General features: G+C 42.3%; 1 protein-coding gene across 1 annotated transcript; it reads left to right on the top strand.

Annotated features, from left to right (window-relative positions):
* Positions 1-247: 247 nt before the first annotated feature.
* Positions 248-22,974, top strand: LOC132271926 (DEAD-box ATP-dependent RNA helicase 7-like). The gene is made up of 14 exons (XM_059773430.1): positions 248-977; positions 1,433-1,567; positions 1,683-1,823; positions 16,254-16,365; positions 17,409-17,479; positions 17,708-17,862; positions 17,979-18,090; positions 19,010-19,111; positions 19,222-19,282; positions 19,393-19,561; positions 19,639-19,735; positions 19,826-19,920; positions 21,052-21,185; positions 22,358-22,974. Exons 1-14 carry the CDS (start codon positions 423-425, stop codon positions 22,612-22,614), a joined length of 2,196 nt encoding a protein of 731 aa, XP_059629413.1. The 5' UTR covers positions 248-422; the 3' UTR covers positions 22,615-22,974.
* Positions 22,975-23,029: the final 55 nt, after the last annotated feature.

The following is a 23,029-nucleotide window of genomic DNA, read 5'->3' as shown; positions in this document are numbered from 1 at the left end:
AAGATATTTATAAATGGTGGTGATGTTATTTTTTAGACTATATGATATTACTTTTAAGTTTTTGTGACGTTACTTAAAAATGGTGGTGAAATGTTACTTATAAATAATAGTATAATTGCTAAACACAGTGGTAGGGTCTATTAAATGAAGTGTCTATTGAGTGGGAGTAAAACGTGGCGAAACTAAGGCCACTTACTGCTCTAGGAAACAGCACGAGAATTGCACAGAAGGTGATTTGCGCCCAAATCTAATTGGGTTCACCATCCGAACGGTTCACAATAGTTCTACAGCCGAAGCTTAAACATACGAACCCTAAACCCCTGCCCTTCTTCCTTGTGTCTTGCGACTGCAATTCACTGCCACGTCCCTATAGCAGAAGAATCCTTTGTTTTGTCCTCTGACACATATACATATTAATCTTCATGCCTTCTCTCACTATATCCGAATCTCTGTCCTCCGAATTTCCCAAAGACAATATGGAGAAGAAGAAGAAATTGAAGAACACAAGTATTGAAACCCTAGAATTGAATTCTTCGACCGACAAGAAGGCCAAGAAGGAGAAAAAGTTGAAGAACACAAGTACGAGCTCGAATGCTTCTGAACCCGAAGAATTGGAGAAGAAGAAGAAAGAGAAGAAGCGAAAGGCGTTGGACGTTGATGGAGACGAGGAGGAGGATAAGAGTGAGACGAGCTCCGAGTTGGGCGAGCCCATTAATTCGAAGGCGGTGAGAGGTGGTGACTCGGTGAAGAAGAAGAAACAGAAGCTGATGGAGGAGGTTGTTGATGAGGAGGATGCGAAGAATGGTGGTGGAGAAGAAGATGAGAATCCGAATGCGGTTTCGAAATTTAGGATATCTGCGCCGTTGAGAGAGGCGCTGAAGTTGAAAGGGATTGAATCGTTGTTTCCGATTCAGGCTATGACTTTTGATACCATTTTGGATGGTTCGGATTTGGTTGGACGGGCACGTACTGGTCAGGTACAAATTTCTTATAGCCATTAGTCTATATTTGGGCTATTTTGGTTGATGGTTAGTATTTTGCTATTTCTCACATTACAATTTATCATTTGGTTGGCGTGATTGCGTAGAATACACTTGTTCATAGGGGCGGTATACACTTGTTCATAAAGGCGGTATTATGCAATTACTTTCTCTTGAATTTTTGTAGTTAATAACATGTATTGAGATTGCAAGTATACATATGATAACATGGAGCAGAATGGTGAAATAATGAGGGTTTTACTAATTTGAGTATTATCAAGCTTGATTAATATTGGGTTTTTTGCCGGCATGTGCTTACCCTAATATGGCTGTTAGTAACTTGTTATTTGGAGTTGCTATATCTTGTCCTTCATTGCATAAATGGTTCCAAATCTCTTTCTTGTATTGTGTACTGAATACTAGATCCTTTTGGTTTGCTTTCAATTATACAGGGTAAAACATTGGCCTTTGTGTTGCCTATATTAGAGTCATTAATAAATGGGCCCACAAAAGCATCACGGAAGACTGGATATGGGAGGGCACCAAGTGTTCTTGTACTTTTACCTACTAGGGAATTAGCCACTCAGGTATTACATGAGAACTCCAGCTTGAGGAATTACTGCTTTTCCCACAATTTTCTTTTTAAATATCTGCTGTCTATTTTCTTGTTATTTGCATTTTTATATTTTATATTTTTGGTAGGTGTACAGCGAATTTGAAGTTTACAGTGGGGCATTGGAGCTAACTGCATGCTGTTTATATGGGGGAGCTCCTTACCAGGCTCAACAGATTAAATTGAAAAGAGGGGTCGATATAGTCGTGGGAACACCTGGCCGCATCAAGGTAATCTTCTTCTTAAACTTAGTTTTAGCTTTAGTGGTGTGGACGGAAAATTTCCCACCAATCACAAGACACCACATGTCAACGAAAAAGAAAAGGCCCAATATTGGTATGTTGGTCCAGGGGCCAATATTCAGCCAAAGCAACTAGTAGTCCAGAAAAAAGACACTGAACTTCAAGTCAGCCCAAATAGAGAAAGCAAAGTCCAGTCAACCCAACCCAAAGTCAAAACGCACTAGAAATAATGCTCATCATAAAAGGAAATCGCAAAGAATCAGGAGGGATGAATGCCCACGTACAAAACAATCGGTAACGGTTCCATATAAATCTCTTTTTAAAAATATATAAAGAAGGGGGCAAGACCCAAATGAGGGTAGAGTCCTTTTCACTTGTGTTCTTCCATAAACTTGTCTCTCTTCCCCATTGTTCTTCAGTTATTTATTTTGAGCAATCTTGTATTGAGTGTTCGGGTGTTTAATTCCTCAAATTGGATTTAGTGTTCAGTTTGAGATTTTTTGCACCTACTTTGGCACCGTTTCTACAAAAAATGCCTCTCACTATCACTTTACGTGCGACATTGCTCCGGAATGATGACATGGTCAGATGCTATTTAGCTACAACAATTGGAAATCATACAGAAGATGTGCGAGGAGATGTAGGCACAATTTGACACCTTACGCCAAGCCAATGAGGCCAACGCTGAACAGATCAACGCCTTAAGACAGGCCAACGTGGCTAGCGCAGCGCAAATCAATGCTTTGCGACAAGAGAACGAGGAACTTCGGGCTACCACCTGGTAGGCCAATCCACTCCCCTGAGTGGAACATCAGCCAGCCCCGCTCGGTCCTCAACCCGAGCATTAGAACGAACGGTTAAACCTGCCGCCAGCACCACAGGTCCAAGGACTCAACGATCATCCTCAATAGTCGAAGGCCCCTCGGCAGGCACCAAATCTTAACATGCCACGTGCTGCCTTAGATCGGCATGACAGAGACGATACAAGTCAATCCCGTGCCATGGCGGACTCCACATTGGGAGGACCGCGAGTAACCCTGACTCGAGCCTTGGAAGATCACGCCAAATTAGGAAGACGAAATACCTGGGCTTCGGATGAGAATCACCAATTGCCAGGGAATGACGTACTAGCAAATTTTTGAAGAGAAGTAGATGAACGGATCAAAGGACTGAATGCCCAGACACCCGAGGACATTACAAGAGAATTCACTGCCTCTATAATCAAGACTCCCTTCACGGATGAAATAGAGCAGGTCGAAAGACCAAAGAAATTTACCATGCCAAAGTTTATTAAATTCAACAGAACTGGAGATCCTTTCCAGCATCTAGACCATTATAGCCAGGAGATGACTCTAGAGGTGTGAAACGACCTTTTCATGTGCAAAATATTCCCATCCAGTCTAACAGGAGTGGTGTTGGAATGGTTCAAGAATCGACCACACAAATCCATCTCAAACTTCGAGATGTTATGCACAGCCTTCTTAGCCCAATATTGCGGAAACAAGAAGAGAAGAAGACCATTTCCAGCCTCTTTACTATATGACAGATGAAAGGAGAAGGACTCCAAGCTTCCTCACTCGGTTCAATATGGAGTCTTCTGGCATTCCAGATTGCAATCAGGCCACAGCCATAGAGGCATTCAAAATAGTCATGATCCAGGGCACAAGGTTCCACTCTTCGTTAGTAAAAAAGACTCCATCAGACATGTTGAAACTGAATGTGAGGGCTCAGAATTACATCAGACTCGAAGAGAACGAGATGACAAGGTAGCAGAGGGCAACGTTGGTCACAGTAGAAAGTTGGCCAAGAGAACGGCCGAGTATTCCAAGAGCTTAATGAGAACCACCGACTATCGAAAGCAGAGCTCCTGAAAAAAGATCACGAACGACATAAAGGATCACACCACTCAAAACCACACTAGCCAAGCTATACCAGGAAACCAAGGGTAGGAAGATATTCCAAGTCCCTCCTCCAATCAGACAACCAATGGACCAAAGGGATCAAAGTAAGAACTGTGCCTTCCATAGTGATTTTGGGCATCTAACCAACGATTGCAGGAGCCTGAGGAGACAAGTGGAGGCTTTGATAGGCAAGGGCGAATTAACTGAGTACCTAATTGATCCGGGCCATCAGAAGTCGTTTAAGCGGGCCTGACCGACCTTGAAGGCAGCAACAGACAATCAACCTGTTCGAGTCATTAGTATGATCCACAGTTGTTCAGAGGAAGACGAACAATTAGAAAATTCTTATTGGATACAACTCAAGCAAGCCCACAAATTACAGAGGATTAGGGAAATCAACACAGTTGAAAATATATTGGGTTTCACCGAAATCACTTTCCATGAAGGAGACCTCAAGAGGGTGCAACAGCCGCACGAGGATCCTCTAGTAATCAGCCTCTTAGTAGCAAACTCTCTGGTCAGAAAAGTTTTAGTCTTAATTGACCTTGGAAGCAGTGCCAACATTATAACCAAATGGACATTTGATCAGCTGAAAATCACTCCAGATCAAATCTGTCCCACCAGAAATTCCTTTGGTAGGATTCAATGAAAGTCGAGTTGAACCAATGGGCGTAATCACGGTTTCTGTCACCACAGCCAAGAGAACTCTGAGGGAGAACTTCGTGATTGTAGACATCTATCCAACTTACCATTTGTTCATGGGAAGAGGCTGGATCCATCGAATGAAGGGGGTCTCCTCAACTCTGCATCAAGTCATGAAGTGCATTGGCCCTAACGGTCGAGAAGTCATAGACATTTGGGGAGACCAAGTAGCGGCAAAGGAATGTTACCACACTACCATCAATCCGGAAGACGAAGTGAAGCAGGCACTGAAAAAGCAATCACAGAGCCCCTCGGCCCCTGAGAAGGATGAGGAACTGGGGGAAGAGCAACCAAAGAGCCTCTAGAGGCTGTGCAGATAGTTTGCAGGAGACAAGCTGAAAGTAACTTATATTGGGTCACTCCAATCATCCAAAGAGGAGGCCATAGTAGAAATCCTAAGACAGAACACAGTCTTAGGATATGCCTGGTATTGATCCAAAGGCAGCATGTCACAGTCTGAATGTAGACCCAAGCTACCGCCCAGTGAAACAAAAACAAAGAAGATTCGCCCCAGAAAGGAACATAATTATTTCAGAAGAAATCGATCGGCTCCTAGAAGCAGGATTTATATGGGAAGTATAGTACTCATAATGGCTGTCTAACGTGGTTGTCGTTCAAACCAAAAATAGCAAGTGGAGGGTTTGCATTGACTTCACCAACCTGAATAAAGCCTGCCTGAAGGACAGCTTTCCACTCCCGAAGATCGACCAGATGGTAGGTGCTACAATCGGGTATGAAAGGCTGATTTTTCTCGATGCTTATTGGGGTTACAACTAGATTTCAATGAACCCAGCAGATGAAGAGAGGACATCATTCATCACTGAATGAGGGACCTACTATTATAAAGTGATGCCATTCGGGCTGAAGAATGCAGGAACAACTTACCAACGGCTGATTAATAAAGTATTTGAAAAATAGATTGGGAAGATAATCGAGGCCTACATAGATGATATGGTTGTCAAGAGCAAGAAACGGAGGGATCACATACAACACTTATAGGAAGTGTTCGACACCCTGGGGAGAAACAAGATGAGACTGAATCCGGCGAAATATTTCATTTGGGGTATTCTTAGGCCAGTTCCTAGGCCATTTGGTGAACAAAAGGGGAATAGAGGCCAACCCTACCCAACTAGCAAAATTGCTATAGAGTAAAGAACCATTGACTATGAAGGATGTTCAGATGTTAACTGGAAGGATATCAACCCTCAGTCGCTTCATCTCCAGACTATCAGACAAGTGTAAACCATTTTTTGACGCCATCAAATCAAAAAAGGGAGAAATATCGGGGAGGGAACAACGGAAAGTCCTCATTAAACTTAAAGAATACCTGATCAATCCTCTCATCTTATCCGCCCCGATGCCTGAAAAACCTTTATACCTCTACTTGTCAGTATCTCAAACGGTAACCAACTCTGCCCTGATAAGAGAGACTGACAAGAAGCATCACCCCATATTCTACTCCAGTAAACTATGACATACTCCGAAAGCAGATACTCGATGGCCGAAAAAGTAATTCTTGCCCAAATCCAAGCAAAAAGAAAGATCAGACATTACTTCGAAGCGTAGCGGATAATAGTCTCAACAACTCACCCGATCAGAGCAATTCTTAGCAAACCAAATCTCTCCGGACGAATAACCAAGTGGGCAATCGAATTACATTCTTTCGACATACGATACGAACCTCGCATAGCGAAGAAAGGACAGGTGGTCGCAGATATCCTCCCAGAAACTGATTCAGAAGTTGAAGAACAGATTCCAGATAACCCTCTCTGGGAGCTGTATGTAGATGGCTCCACCAAGCAGAAGGGAGCAGGGGGAGGATTGGAAATCAGAACCCCAAAAGGAACCAAACTCCACCAGGCAATCAAGCTAGAATTTTCTGCCACAAATAATGAGGCAGAATACGAGGCGATGTTGGCAGGGCTGAGGTCGGCCAAAGAGCTCTAGGTAAAAACTCTACAAGTTTGTAACGACTCACAACTTGTGACCAGGTAGGTAACAGGTGAGTACATCCCCAGGGAGGAAAGGATGAGCGCATATAGACAAGAAGTAGAAAAACTAGCTAAGAATTTTGACACAATCAAGTTTAGCAAAATTCCGAGGGAGGAAAACCCCACTGCCGATCGCCTGGCCTATGTTGCTTCTGGGCAGACGACTCGATGGTCAGGATTGTTCCTGTAGACATCCTAGACACTCCAAACATCGTAAAGCCATTACAAGTGTTGGTTTAAGGAACCAAGCTGGATGGATCCAATTCTGGCATACTTAGAAAGAGGGGATCTCCCCGACTCAAAAGAAGCGACTCGGCAAATAAGATTGAAAGCTACGAAATACTCGGCTATTAACGGGCAGCTCTTCAGACGCTCGTTCTCGGGACCATACCTTAAGTGCTCGACTCCCATGGAGTTAAGAGAAGTCCTAAAGCAATTACATGAAGGGGAATGAGGAAATCACTTTGGAGGAAGATCGTTAGCTCACAAAGCCTTAACCCAAGGTTACTTCTAGCCATACATGGCAAGAGAAGTCAAAGAGTATTCCAGAAGATGCGATAAATGCCGAAGATATGTGCTCCTCATACACTAGTCTCTAGAAGATTTACATACCGTGAGCAGTCCATGGCCGTTCGCACAATGGGGAATGGCCGTAGTTGGTCCCTTACCCACATCTGCATCCCAGAAAAAATACGTCCTATTGGCAACCGATTACTTCACCAAATGGGTAGAAGCAGAAGCGTATGCAAGCATAACCAATGTACAAGTTAGAAGGTTCATCTGGAGCAACCTAATATGTAGATTCGGAATTCCATGATTGATCATCATGGACAATGGCACAAATTTGAGCAATCAACATACCAAACGGTTCTTCGACTAGTACGAGATTAATCAAAAGATGTTAGCGGTATACTATCCCCAAGGAAATGGGTAAGCAGAAATAATCAACAGGACAATTTTTGCTTGTATCAAGAAGAAGCTCGAGGAGAAGAAGGGGAAGTGGTTGGACGAACTACCAAACGTCCTTTGGGCATACCGAACCACCTCGAGACGTCCCACAGGCGAAAGTTCTTTTGCCATAGCTTATGGAACCGAAGAGGTAATACCTACCGAAATGATTGCCCCAACCATCCGAAATTTTGCATGGGGACAAGAAGCAAATGACCAACTACTAAAACACGACCTGGAGCTAAAAAAGGAGGCAACAACGATTTGGTTGGCAGCATACCAACAGAAGCTGATGAACAACTACAACAAAAGAGTCGAGCACAGAAGTTTCAACCCAAGAGATCTCGTACTTGTAAAGGCAAATGGGTACGTGGAAAAATTGGAACCAAACTGGAAGGGACCATTTCGGGTTTCAGACGTAATTGGAAAGGGGGACCTACAGGCTCCAACACTTGAATGGATCCGAATTAGACAAACCGAGAAATGCAATGTAATTAAAAAGGTACTATCAGTACAGCAATCCCACTTGTGTTTTTTTGGCCCTCGTGGCCCCTCTCAATAAATAAAGTTTCCTTTTAAGATTAATTATGCCCTATATAGATTAAAAAGTAAACTACCTTTTTGTTAATTAATTATGGCCCATTGATTATAAGGAGAGCCCATTGATAATGACGGCCCATTATCAATGGGTACTATTTGCAACGCCTTTTTACCATTTGGTCCAAAATGAGGAAGCAAGGTCCCAAAAAAAAAAATAAAAAAAATAATTACGAACGGCTCCAAGTGCCGATCGAAACAGAAGGCGAAGGCCCGAAGAGCCAAACGCTACATCAGATTCTAGTAAAAATGTGACCAAGTCTGAAAAAGCCAAACAACCCCAAGTTTCGATCGTAACGGAATGCGAAGGCCCGAAGAGCCGAACGCCACATCAAATTCTAGTAAGAATTTGCCCAAATAAAAAAAATAAAAATAAAAATAAAAATAAAGCCGAATGGCCCTAAGTGTCGATCGCAACAGAAGGCGAAGGCCCAAAGAGCCGAACGCCACATCAAATTCTAGTAAGAATTTGGCCAAATACAAAAAAAAAAAAACCCGAACGCCCCAAGTGTCGATTGCAATAGAAAGCGAAGGCCCAAAGAGCCGAACACCACATCAAATTCTAGTAAAAATTTGACCAAGTCCAAAAATCCGAACGGCCCCAAATGCCGATCGCAACAGAATGCGAAGGCCCGAAGAGCCGAACACCACACCAAATTCTAGTAAGAATTTGGCTAGGTAAAAAAAAAAAAAAAAAAAAGCCGAACGGCCTCAAGTGTTGATCGCAACAGAAGGCGAAGGCTGAAGAGCCGAACGCCACTTCAAATTTTAGTAAAAATTTGGCCAAGTCAAAAAAAAAAAGGCCGAACGGCCCCAAATACCGATCAGAACAAAAATAAAGGCTCCAAGAGCATAAAAGCAAAAAAAAAAAATATCCTGAGTTCATCATTGCAAAAATGCAACAAGACACGTTGAAGAGATAATAGGGGAAGTCCATAAAACAAAAGGGATGTCTATTACAAATAGAGGCAGGACATACCCTATGCCTTGAGGAAAAAAAAAAAAAAAAAAAAAAAAAAAAACAAAACATTGTTTCTACTCCTTCTCGGGATCATCCACAACAGGAGCACCCCCCTCCTTAGTGAAGTTCTCCGTAAAAGCATTAACCAGCTGCACTCCAACCGAACCAGAGGGAGGGGGAGGCGCATCAATGGCCAGAGCAGGGACACCCAAGGAGCTTGACGAGTACTGGAGCGGGGGGTAGAACCTTTGAAGTCATTTCACCCTTTAGTAGAGCAGCCAGTTCCTTCTCACCAGCCCCAGCCGACAGTTCAGCATACTCTCCAATAACTTGAAGCCCTTGCTCTACGTCATGCTCGTCAGCATCGGTATACTCCCTCTCCTCCGTGGGAAGCTGACCCTGAGCGAAACCAAGCCTGAACCCCTTAGCATAACGAAGGTTGGCAATTTGAGAGAATCGGGCAAACATCTCAAGACCTCCATCCTTGCAGGTTTGAATCATGGAGTTGGCCTTCCCAAGCTGCAACTCCAACTCAGCCGCCTTATTCTCCAACTCTTTGGCCCTCTTGCCAAAGTATTCAACGGATTTCTGCCTCTCCAAACTCTCCCTTTAGGCGTCTTTGAGGGAGGCCTTCAAAAAATCTACCCTTTTCTAAAGGGCAGCAGATTGATTCACCTGAAGAGAATCAGCCTAGAGTTTCTTTAAGAGAGCGAACATAAAAAAGAGCTCTACAAAAGGAAAAAATCGCAGGTCATGCACACACATAACAATAATAACAAAAAAAAAAAGGGGGGGGGGGGGGGGGGAAGGAGAAGATCAAGCGGTCACCTCCGTGATGGATTGAGGAGTGAGAGAAAGAAGATCATCAACACTTATCTACTGTTGAAGGATCTCGTCTTTGGGGAGTCACATTCCTCTGGCCAAACATATCACAATCTCTGGGTCCTCAGCTCTAGAATTGCCGAGGGTAATTGAGGAACCATTGGCCTTTAGCATTTCAGAAAACCACCTTTCTGTGGATCTCTCAAAGTCACCGCCGGCAGTGCCATCGGCAGCAGTAATTCCAGCAAGGTCACCTTTACCCTTGAAAGCCCCAGCTATGAGCTTAGGGCACTTTGGAGCAAGAGCGTCTTTTGGCGAATGACGCTTAAGCGCCAGCTTAGAAGAAGCCCTTTTCTGATTCTGAGGGGTTGGAGTTTTGTTCACTTCAGGAAGCATATTCTTCCTTTCCTTCGCTAACCTAGTAGCCGCCTCCCTCTCCTTTTTAGTAAGACGGGCTCTGGGAGGTGGGAGTTCCATGGCCGATTCAGAAAGCATGGGATGAGCAGAAGAAACGGGTCAACTTCAAGATCAGAAGCGTCAAGATCTATGGGCTCCTCGGGATTTTGAATGATCAGAGAAGGATCCTTGGAGATCGCCTCAAGATGAGAAGAGGAGAGGAGGACCCGTGCAGAAGGGATATTATTCCAAGCGTTCGACTGTAGATATTCAAACCGGATGTCTGCAAATTTAGAAGGAAAGATATCAGTTTCATGACCCAAGAAATCATAAATATAACAAAAGTGTTTGACCATACAAACAAAGTAAGAAGACTCGCCCAAATCATCAAATGCATGGATAGAGGGAGTATGAATGCTCGCCCAAATAGGGAAATCCTGAGCAGAAGAAGAAGTGTCAGGCTCCTCCCACCTTGACGATCCTTTCTTTCCATTCTTTATCAGAGATATTTAGGTCGGAAAAAAGAGATCTACCTGTCCTAGAATGAAAATGGTACCTACCCTCTTCACCCTTTATTCTATTTATTGAATAGCAGAAGAGAAGATTAGCGAAATTCAAGGTCAGACCACGAACCCAATTTAAAGCCAGAAGGTAAGAAAGGATGCGGAAGAAATTAGGGTTAACTTGAAGAGTGGCTAAGTTCAGAATAAAAAATACGCGAAGATAAAAAGGATTTAGGGGAAATTTAAAGGTAGACAACTGTCCAGTAAAGAAGAGCATCTCGCCCTCTTCCAAACCCTCGCTGATACTGAAATTCAGATCATGAGGATATTCCTCCAAGGTGAAGTCATGGGGAACCCTATTTTTCCTTATTAGTTGAAGGGCAGAAAGCGACTTCCTCTCTACAATATCCAAGGGAAGGATTATGGGGCCCTCAACATGATTCGGAGCACTTACGCTAACTTCCGACGTCCCCGATTTAGAATCGGACGCCCTAACACTAGGAGTATGCTCACTACTCTCCTGACTCATGATGGAAGGACGAAGCAGAGGCAAAAAAAGAATAAAATAAAAGTAAGCAAAGAAAGACTGACCTTAACAACGGGGAGTAGACCGGAACAATTGCAAACGAATTTGTTCTCAAAGCCAAAATATTTTTGCAAGTATAACTCACGGTGACAGCAAGAGCCCAATATATAAAGACACAAAGCAAGCAACGAAGAGATGATAGCACGAGGCCCTAAAACACGAAACCCCAAACGTTGATGATGAGTAGTAACATCCGCAGAAAACCTCTCCACTTCCAAAAGTCAGTTACAATTCCTTATAGGAATTTGATTCGTAAGAGGAATTGGGGGCAAAGTGTGGAGGAAAATTTTCCCACCAATCATAAGACACCACGTGTCAACGAAAAAGAAAAGGCCCAACAATGGTACGTTGGTCCAGGGGCCCAATATCCGGCCAAAGCAACTAGTAGTCTAGAAAAAAGACCTGAACTTCAAGTCACTCCAAAAAGAGAAAGCAAAGCCCAGTTAACCCAACCCAAAGTTAAACGCACTAGAAGTAACGGTCATCATAAAAGGAAATCACAAAGAATCAGGAGGGATGAATGCCCACGTACAAAATAGTCGGTAACAGTCCCATAGAACTCTCTTTGTAAAAATATATAAAGAAGGGGGCAAGACCCAAATGAGGCCAGTCCTTCTGACATGTGTTCTTCCATAAACTTTTTTTTTTGATAAGTAAGAAATGCATTGAAAGCGATCAAAAGGGGAACGCATCCCAAGAGAACAAACACAGGGCCAAAACAACCCTTTAAGCCTTCAAAGAGGCCAAGAAAACAACAATATCCTCAGAAGATTTAAAATCTCTACCCGAAACCCAACAAAAAAGAGTGGAAAGAATAGAGAACTTAAGAAAAGAAATAGGTCTCTCCTTTCCTTCAAAATATCTTTTATTCCTCTCCAGCCAGATGCACCACCACACACAAAGAGGCGTAGCCCTCCAAGCATCATGAGCATGGGCCCTTACAGAGAACCCTCTCCAAGCCTCAACCATCTGTCTAGAGGAGCGAGGCATAACCCAATAAAACCCAAACAAACAAAGCATCAAGTCCCAACATTCCTTAGCCATTGGGCAATGAAGAAGAAGATGATCCACTGTCTCATTATCCTGAAGACACATGTAGCACCGATTAACCACTACCTGATTCCTCCTTCTCAAATTGTCTTGGGTCAAAATCTTACCCAAAACAGAGGTCCAAGCAAAAAAAGCCACCTTGAGAGGAGCCTTAGAGCGCCAAACAAACTTCCACGGGAAGGATCCTCCAGGCTCAGCTGTAAGACACCTAAAGAAGGAACGAACATCAAAGCGACCTTGCGGATTTGGCTTCCAAATCTAACAATCAGAATCACTAGCCATAACGCTCTGACGATACAACGCCTCCAACAAAAGAGTGACATCCTCGACCTCCCAATCTTGAAAAGGACGCCTGAATCGAACATCCCAAACCAGTCTCCCATTATCAAGACAATAACAGTCAACCACCTTGGCTTGTTTATCCGAAGCCATCCTAAACAACCGAGGGAAAGCGAGAGCAAGAGAAACCTCCCTGCACCAAACATCCTCCCAAAAATTGATCCGCCTACCATCCCTAAGTCTGAAACGAACATGAGTGGAAAAGACAGTCCACCCCTTCCGAATAAACTTCCAAACTCCCACACCCCTCGGGCCACGCACCTCAAGAAAGCACCACCCTCCTCTACCTTCCCCATATCTACTAGCAACAACCTTCCGCCAGAGCCAGTGCCTCTCCACCCCAAACCTCCACAACCATTTTCCAAGGAGAGCTTTATTGAAAGGCACCAATTTACGAAGGCCCAACCCACCATAACGAATCGGCTTACACACTTGCTCCCACCGAATCAAATGAAACTTAAACTCCTCCCCTCTTCCCCCCCAAAGAAAATTGCGTTGCAACTGTTCAATTCTCTCGGCAACAGAGAGAGGAATCTGAAAAAGTGAGATGAAATAAGTAGGAAGGCAAGAAAGGGTACTTTTAATCAGAGTAACCCGCCCCCCTTTAGAGAGATATTGCTTCTTCTAACCCGCCAATCTCCTCTCAAATCTGTCCACAACAGGATCCCAAACCCCCACACACCTCGAAGGAGTTCCCAGAGGGAGCCTTAAATAGGAAATAGGAAAAGAGCCAGTACGACAACCAAGAATGCCCGCAAGCGAAGCTAACTCAGGCACCTCCCCTACTGGCACCAAAACCCTCTTGCCAACATTCACCTTGAGGCCAGAAACTATTTGGAACCAAATCAGAACACATCTCAAATACCTGAGTTGGGACACCTCTGCATCACAAAACACAAGCGTATCATCTGCAAACATCAAGTGGGAAATCTCCAACTGGCTGGCAACATCTCTACCCACCCGGAACCCATTCAGGAAACCCAACTCAACAGCCCTCCTCAACATCCTACTGAAGGCCTCCATCACAAAGAGGAACAAAAAGGGGGAGAGCGGATCCCCCTGTCTTAGGCCCCTTGAGCTAGAGAAAAAACCCGTCGGAGCACCATTCACAAAAACAGAGAAACGAGCACTGGAGATGCAAAAATGAATCCATTTCCTCCACCGCTCCCCAAAACCCATCATCTCCATCAGATAGATAAGGAAACTCCAGCTCACATGGTCGTACGCCTTTTCAACATCCAACTTACACAAAACCCCTTGTTCCCCACTACTCAGCCTGGAATCCACACACTCACTAGCAATAAGAACTGAATCCAGAATCTGACGGCCTCCCACAAAAGCATTCTGAGAATCAGAGATCACACCATCCAACACTCTCCTCAACCTAAAAGCAAGAACTTTGGCAATTAACTTGTAAATGCACCCCACCAAACTAATAGGGCGGAAGTCCTGAACATCCAACGCCCCTCCTTTTTTGGGGATGAGAGCAATGAAAGTGGCATTCAAGCTCTTCTTAAAAGACCCCTGAGAATGAAAGGCGTGAAAAGTATTCATCACCTCCCCTTTGACAACCTCCCAGCACTCCAAAAGAAATCTCGTGGTGAACCCATCTGGACCTGGGGCTTTATCCCCATTACAGCTCGTCAAAGCGACCAGAACTTCCTCCTCAGAGAAGGGCGCTTCCAGACATGTACATTCCTCATCAGAAATAGAGTCAAACTGGAGTCCCTCAAGCAAAGGTCTCCATTCCTCCGTCTTAGTGAACAAATGCTCATAGAAATCAGCAATACCTTTACAGATATCATCCTCCTTTAACAAAGTCACCCCCTCCACCCGAATCCTCCCAATATGATTACCCCTTCTATGGGCGTTAGCCAATCTATGGAAAAACTTCGTGTTTCTGTCATCCTCCTTAAGCCACGAAGCTCGAGATTTTTGCCTCCATGAAATCTCCTCTAAAATGGCAATCTCAGCAAATTCAGCCTGGCACTCCAATCTCCTAGTGTTCAAGGAATCCACCAAAAGCCCCTGACACTCCATCCTGTCAATCTCTGCTATCTCAGCAAAGACCCGATTTTTCCGCCAAACAAGATTCCCGAAGACCTCTTTGTTCCAAACCTTGAGGCATTCCTTCAACTGGCGCAAGTTGCCAGCGAGCACGTGACTAGGAGAGCCAACCACCCCAAACCCATCCCACCAGAGACGAACCCTCTCCAGAAAGCCCTCAGCACGAAGCCACATATTCTCGAATCTGAAAGGAGAACGCCGTCGACGCAACCCACCACGATCCAGAAGCAACGGAACATGGTCAGAAATAGGGCGAGCCAAGGTAACCTGAGCAACATCCGAGAATCTCTCCTCCCAATCTCCTGTCACAAGGAACCGATCCAACCGAGAAAGAGTAGGAGGGGACCGACCACTAGACCAAGTAAAAGGGCCTCCCTCCAAGGGCAAATCGACCAACCCAAAGTCATCAATGAAGGCCGAAAAGGACTCCATGTCAGACGTCCACCTACCCCCCCAATACACCATGGCAAAAACCATTGTGTTCTAACATCTCCCAACTCCTCCCACAAAAGAAAAAGCAACGAATCCTCTGAAGGCCCATAAACACCTGAAAAAACCCAATGAAAACCATCCTCCACCAACGACAGCTCACAAGAGACAGAGAATCTCCCAATCCAAGAATCCACCAAAGAAACCCAGCGGTTATCCCACATAACAAGGATACCGCCCGAAGAACCATCCGCATCCAAAGCACACCACTCCACAAATCTCCCACCCCAAAGACTACGCACAATCAAATCAGTCATCACTGCAATCTTAGTTTCCTGCAGACAAACCACATGACCTCCCCCTTTTCGAATAGCGCACTTCACAACTTTCCTTCTCCCCGGGTCATTGAGACCCCAGACATTCCATGACAAAATTTGTAGCTTCATAGGGAAACAGATGATAAAATAGCCCCTCTTCTCCTCCCACCATCCCTCTCCCTGGAACCCCTGAATCTTCTTTCATAAGTAACCACTCCCGAGGAAGACCGCCCTTCCCCAGCTCCCCTCCCGGACTGAGAAGCACCCCTACAGCATACCCTTTCCAACCTTTGCGAAAGAAGAACATCATGGAACATATTCATCGCCGCCTCCATTTTTCCTTCAAAAGACACCCCCAAAAGAGAACCCACCTCCCCACCTTTCTCTCTCAACCATTCCTCCACCACACCGTCCCCTCCCTCACCAGGAACTGGACCACCCAAACATTCCCCATCCGGACCAACACAAGCCAAAGGAGCACACAAAACAGCATTCTGCTCCAAACCATCCCACTGCACTAAACCATGCTCCTCCTCAACAGAATTACAAAGACCTTCCTCCCAATCCTCAAGGATCGGAGTGAAGGGTAAGCAACCAGCCCGCGGAGTCCCAAACACCTCCTCTAAAGCACAGCCCAAAGGCTCACATTGAAGACCATTCAAAGCCAAATGAACTCGCAATTCCTTAATCAAAGTTCAAGATGTTTTGCACCTGCAAGTGGTTATTCAGAATTTCAAAGTTGTTTTCTTGTGGTATTTCTAGTTTTCTACATTTGATAAACATGACCTTCAACTTCCTTGAAAATGTAGGATCACATAAAAAGAGGAAATATAGACTTCAGCTCGTTAAAGTTCCGTGTCCTTGATGAAGCTGATGAAATGCTGAGGATGGGTTTCGTTGAAGATGTTGAATTTATTCTAGGTATGCAATTTCATCATTTAGAATCCTTTGCATTGAGAACATGGGTTGATTTTAATTGGGATTTCTTGGACTTCGATCTGGAATTCATACTATATCATTTGTTTAATATCTTTTTATACCTTAGGTAATTTTTATAGTATATTATTGACACTGTATTTTACTCTGATATGGACAAATTTCCTATTTGTATAAATGGGAAATAGAAGTGATTGTATATTTTGTTGAGGCTTCGACTGTTAGGATGCTCTTCTTCTTTTCTGCCTCATAATTTTTTGATGTGGCCGGTTATTTTTTTTGGGGTGGGGTATGGAGAGGAGTTGTCAGGGTCTGAAATATCAAAATAGAAGTCTGACTGATCCACGTTTACTTATTAAATGCTGTATTGTCATGCTAGAGTCTATTTTCGATATGATGTGGTATTACCTAAATGCTTGCAATTCCACCTTCTTGCTTAGTCCTTCTGGTTAGGGTGGTGCTGACATTGTTCTTTACATTTAATCAAGCCCATCATTTAATTTTCAGTGGAGCTTATTTGGAATTAATATTGTCAGGCTCAAAGAATCCATTAGTTAGGAACTTAGATTCATTGGTGCCGGTGCCTCACATTTGACAATGCATACCAGAATTTGCTTTTCCTTTCTTTTGCCATTTTTAGCTCCAAAATACTATTTAGCTTCCTGATCTTATATGCAAAGGGCACATAACCATCGTGTCTTCTGTTGATCCAGCAAGCATTGCATTCTTTGTCCATCCAATATGTTCTTCGATGCCTAGTTGAGACGCACTGAAGGAGCGGTGTTATGCTGTCACAAGCATTCTTGATGAAATGAGAGAAGTGAAACACGTCCCAAACTTAATAAGTATGCCTTATCTCAAAATCAATTACCATTGTGGTTCAAAAGTAGGATGCATGAATCTCTGTCACTATCATTTTCTAAGTGTTATTATTGGTGTACAGTGTACCCACATATATCTGCTGTATATAATATTGCTCAAGTTGATAACTCTGACTTTATTAACTCAACGCTTGTTGACTTTTGTAGGCAAGGTAGAGGATGTCAGCAAAGTTCAAACGCTTCTCTTCAGTGCCACTTTACCAGACTGGGTGAAGCATGTTCGTTTCTTTACATATGCTATTAATATAATCTGGGTTCCGAATTCAGAATTCAAAATTATATTTTGCTTGCTGCTTGACCCATCTCTCTCTCTCTCTCTCTCTGTATATGTGTGTTGTGTTACAATAATTGTCTTCTGATCTTAAAAGTTGAATAGTTCCTCCCATTGTGCTGTCTCCAGTCATCCATTTCTTTTATCTGACAAAACCTATGTTTGATTTTGCTAGATTGCTTCTAGGTTTCTAAAAAAAGAAAAGAAAACTGCAGATCTTGTTGGCAATGAGAAAATGAAGGCTAGTACCAATGTTCGGCATATAATTCTTCCCTGTTCTAGTTCAGCCAGATCCCAGATTATTCCTGATATTATTCGCTGTTATAGCAGGTTGGTTGTTTCTGGTTCGCACCCACTCAGTTATTCCGAGTTATAGACATTATTTATGAAGTTGCTAAATAGTTCTTTTCTTGTCTTGTTTTTTCCCATACAATGGCTTAATTCAGTGGTGGTCGTACCATTATTTTCACTGAGACGAAGGACTCTGCTTCTGAACTTGCTGGCTTGTTGCCTGGAGCACGTGCTTTGCATGGGGACATCCAGCAGGCCCAGAGAGAGGTATGTTTATTGTTGAAACACATAGATGTTAGTTTGATTCTTTCTTCTTGATTGGTTGTGCACGAATTAACAGTTTCCTATAAGCTTTCTTTGGTGTTAGCAAAAGAAATTCTGCGCAATACCCCTGCCACTTTCTTTATAGAGCAGAAAAAGTAAATACTACCCAGCCCCCCTCCCTCCTTCCAGAACTGCACATGCATGCCTGGCCCTAAAAGACGCGCGCGCTTGGGTTTTGTGGGGGGGGGGGGGGGGGGGGGGGGGGGGGGGGGTGGGTGTTGGGGGTGGGGTGGTGGTTGGGGGGTGACACTTGGTTTTTATTTTGATAAGGGGTGACGCTTGGTTTTCCTATATTGAGGAAAATTAATCTTTTTAAATTTGATTCTCAAGTATAACCAAATCATTTAACTTGCATGAATATGCAACGTACTGCAGTAGTTTTTGTTGTTTGGACGCCTGAACCATTTAGACAACACCTAGGTGCTAAAGAGGTTTATTGACTAAAGTGCCTTGTATGGTCAGAGGTACATTCTTTAGTACCTAAAGACACTAGTTTCTTCCTAGGCTGCATTTGTGATTGTAATTCATCTTCCGGCTGGATATTTTCTGTCATAGGATTTAGCTGGCACCATCATCAGACAATTTTTTATTGGTAAAAACTTGTGTGAAACATTTTATCATTTTTGTTCCTTAGACGAATTTGTTTACAGTGTTCACATTTCTGATGGTTCAAGATATGAATCCTGATGTTTATTGAAAGAATCAAACAGTGAAGGAAAAATGATACCGTTGATATGGGCATATATTAGTAAAATAAATGAATCTTTTTGTTGAACATGAATAGGAGCACGTCAATCACCATAATGTGACTTGTCAAAAAAAATAAAATAAAGGGACTATTAGTGTGATTTGATGCTTCCAGGTCACACTTAAAGGATTCAGATCAGGCAAGTTCATGACATTAGTGGCAACAAACGTGGCAGCACGGGGATTGGACATCCACGCTGTCGAGTTAATTATCCAGGTTTATGTTTATGTTCTTTTTGGGGGTATATATAGGTGTAATTTTGCCGTTGTCATCCTCCTTTGTCAAATTGTATCTTGAGTATGCTGACAATAATGTTCATGCTTTAGTGTGAGCCTCCACGTGATGTAGAAGCATATATTCATCGATCTGGAAGGACAGGAAGAGCAGGTTAATGCTGACATTGTCATTTCTTTAATTTTGAATGGGAAAGGGTTTGGAAGGTTGAATGGTTGATCTTTAATGAGTGAGATATCCTTTTTCTTCTTTTTGTCCCCCAGGAAATACTGGGGTTGCTGTAATGCTTTATGATCCTAGAAGGTCAAATATTTCTAAGATAGAAAGAGAATCTGGTGTGAAATTTGAGCACATATCTGCTCCTCAGCCAGCTGATATTGCCAAAGCTACTGGTGTAGAAGCAGCAGAAACAATCATCCAAATCTCTGATAGGTATACTTGCCGTTTGTACTTCTTGGTTGCTCTCTGTGTTGTTAGCTTCACGTATTTATTATACTTAAAAACTGCAGTGTCATTCCGGCCTTCAAGTCTGCTGCTGAGGAACTCTTGAATACCTCTGGTCTATCAGCTGTAGAATTGCTTGCAAAAGCACTTGCCAAGGCTGCAGTGAGTTTGTTTGTTTCTTTGTCCTGTTTTAGCGATGAGCATTGTTTTCTTACAGTGGCAGAAAGAATGGCCTAACTATCTCTTGTGCAGGGTTATACTGAGATTAAGAGTAGATCACTTCTATCTTCCATGGAGAACTACATCACTATATTTCTTGAGGCTGGCAGACCCATCTACACGCTATCGTAAGCACCTGAAATCTTTATGTTTCCCTTTTGATATCTGCATACAAAACATCTTCTTCGGAAATATGATATTGATGAGAAAAATCACAAGTACATGTAGTAAGGACGTTGACGTGGTGTGGGTGTCCGTGAAGGATTTGGGGTCCTGTCTTGTTGACCCTAAATCAAATCAATTGGATTATAAGTAGTTGAATTGGTGACCAACAGGCTTATGTGACATTGCATCTGTTACAGCAACAATAAAATTCTGTGTCACAGGCTTGAATTTGTTGAAATAGAAAATTTGAAATGCTGTTGTTTATCCACATGCACATCATTATTTGTGTGATCCTTTTTGTTGTATTTTATCTTTCAAAAATTTTATTTTATTTTATATTATTATTATTATTTTTGAAGTTTGAGAAAAAAAATTCGAATCTAGTTGTTCCAACTAATTGATTTTTTGATGATTTTTGCATTGATAATATTGTGCATAGTTTTGTACAGTGGTGGTTCCGTTAAAAAATTGCTTAAGATTTTTGCTTCATGTACAGGCTCAAAAGCAAGTTGTCAACCAGTAGATTTAGTTCATTAGAGTAATTGTATGATTCTTGTGCACGAATTCTATTCAGGTGTTGCTTAAGATATATATATATATATATATATATATATATATATTGCTTCATATACAGGCTCAAAAGCAAGTTGTCAACTAGAATTAGTTCATAGAGTTATTGTAGGATTCGTTTTTTGATGCGGAGTGAGAGTATAAACAAACTGTGTGCCAAGGTGACTGGTTGAAGAGACTGGACCAGACCATGCTGGTAGGGCAGCCACGACACGGAGTCACTATTGAAAATCAAAATCTATTAATTTCGAAATTCTATGGTTTGCATCTTTGGGTATGTAAGGTTTAGGACGTGCTGTAGCCTGAAAGTAAGGGTCCCTGTCTATTGCATGTCTGAAAACTTTGTGACCCACTTTGGTATGGGATGATGGTAAAAATCTGCATAATCTTCTCTCATGATAGAATGTAAGATATTAAATCTGGGGGAAGTCAATTTAGCAAATTTGACATTCTGATGCATTTGCTCATTGAATTGTTATTTATGCCTCTGATCCTTGCTTTCTTTTGATATAATGACGTTTCAGCTTTGCTTATGGTGTCTTAAGAAGTTTTTTGCCAGAGGAGAAAGTTGAAGCGGTCAAGGGTCTTGCTCTCACTGCAGATGGAACGGGGGTGGTCTTTGATGTGCCTGCTGAAGATTTAGACACACTTCTTGCTGGTATGTTCTTTTTAATTTTCTGGAAGTTTATTTGTGATTATAACAAGAAATGTGGGAAAAAAACCAGAGAAAACCAACAGCAAGTAATTTGAGAAATAATTAAAATGTAATAGTTGTTAAGGGGGGAATAGGAAAATAATGGCTGCTAGGTTTTAATTAAATTTAAGGAAGCTTTTCCTTGTTTATCTCAAGGAACATAACAACATGACTATTCATGCTTTTTGTGCAAGTGGTATTTTAGGTGACTGACACCCTACCTAAGTTACATTGACACCCTACCTAAGTGACTCACATGACTGACATGACTTTTAAATAAATACAAGGGTACATGAATTTTAAATAAAAAATAAGGGTAAATACACGAATGACATGTCTTTTAAATAACAATAAGGGTAAATTACACTGACCTTTCGAGATCTGACAAAATTACACGGGCCTCCCTGTATCCTCAAAAGTCACACTGCCTTCCCTGAAAATGAAACTTGGTAACAAATACCTCCTCCCATTAACGGTCAACATTGGTCAAAGATGTAAAATGATTATGTCATGCAATGGTTAATACCAACAATGACCTCATTGCATCTGTACCGGAGATCTTTGGTAAACAAATGTGTTGTTATGTAAGGACATTTTAATAACATCATAACAACCATAAACGCCGCTAAAGGGATGCCATTTGCAGGGAGGTCAATTTAATTTTTGAAAGGGTAGGATCCAAATAAAAATCTATAGAAGTTGAAACAAATGATTGAATTGCTTTGTGGCCTTGCTTGGCTTGGCCTCTTGATGTTGCTGCATCAGAATGACTATACAGAAATTTGGACCCTCATTGGATTCTATCTAGTTCACCTTTTCGCTGGCAAATGTAATCCTGTTACATAATTGTTTATCGGCATTTTTTGTTTGCATAATTTCATACAATGTATTGTTTCAAAGAAAGTGAAAAACCAGGATTTATATTGTTTTCTGTTTTATTATTATTATTTTTGGTAAGGAAGTCATACACCACCCATTTGGAAGGAGAGTCAGAATTTGGAAGGAGATACCACTTGTGCTAAGCCCGTTGTGGCGTTGTTTCCCTTTTTGATTATTGATTTATTTAGTTGGTTTCACTTATCTAAGATTTTTGTATTTTACTATGGCTTTTTATTATTTTCTTGGTTGGCTTGCAGGCGGGGAAAAAGCAGCTGGTGTGAGCTTAGAGGTAGTGAAAACATTGCCACGCTTGCAAGATAGAGATCAGTCAAGAGGGGGAAGATTTGGCAGTGGTGGTCGTGGTGGCTTTTCTGATAGGAGAAGTGGTGGCGGTAGTGGTAGGTTCTCAGGAGGAAGAAGTAGTGGTGTTAGGTTCTCCAATCGAAGAAACAATAGATTTTCCCAAGGCCCTAATTGGAGGAGAGGTGGTAGCAATAACAGCAATAAATGGTGAGGAGCTCTGTAACCGTTAGATAAAAAGCATCCTTTCGCCACAAGGGAAAAGTAATTTTGTGATATTGAAGAAAATATTTGAAGCTCGGCTTTTTTGAAGACCTCAGGACGAACTGACCCACGTATTTATTTATTTATATGCTTTTTTTTTTTTTTTTTTTTTTTTTTTTTTTTTTTGTTAATGTGTTGTAATTATCATTTTTCATCTTTTCTATTTTTTTTTTGGAAATCCTTTCCCCCTGTTTTCAAGTTTTGTTGGCAAAAGAAAAAAGGTTCGACTGATGAGTATATATCCTTTTAGATAAATATATGCTTGATTTTATCATGTTTGTATATGTATACTGGAACTTGGAAGCCATAATTGTTGAGTCTCTTGAACTGGGGCTAAAATTCTGTCCTGTCAGACAGTGTTTCTG

The sequence above is a fragment of the Cornus florida genome, unplaced genomic scaffold (genome assembly GCF_030987335.1).
Source record: "Cornus florida cultivar Cherokee Brave unplaced genomic scaffold, ASM3098733v1 CherokeeBrave_3.0.0_Hap2_Chr08, whole genome shotgun sequence".
Lineage (NCBI taxonomy): Eukaryota > Viridiplantae > Streptophyta > Magnoliopsida > Cornales > Cornaceae > Cornus > Cornus florida.
The sequence above is the reverse complement of the archived record's forward strand: the minus strand, read 5'-3'. Positions and strand labels throughout refer to the sequence as shown.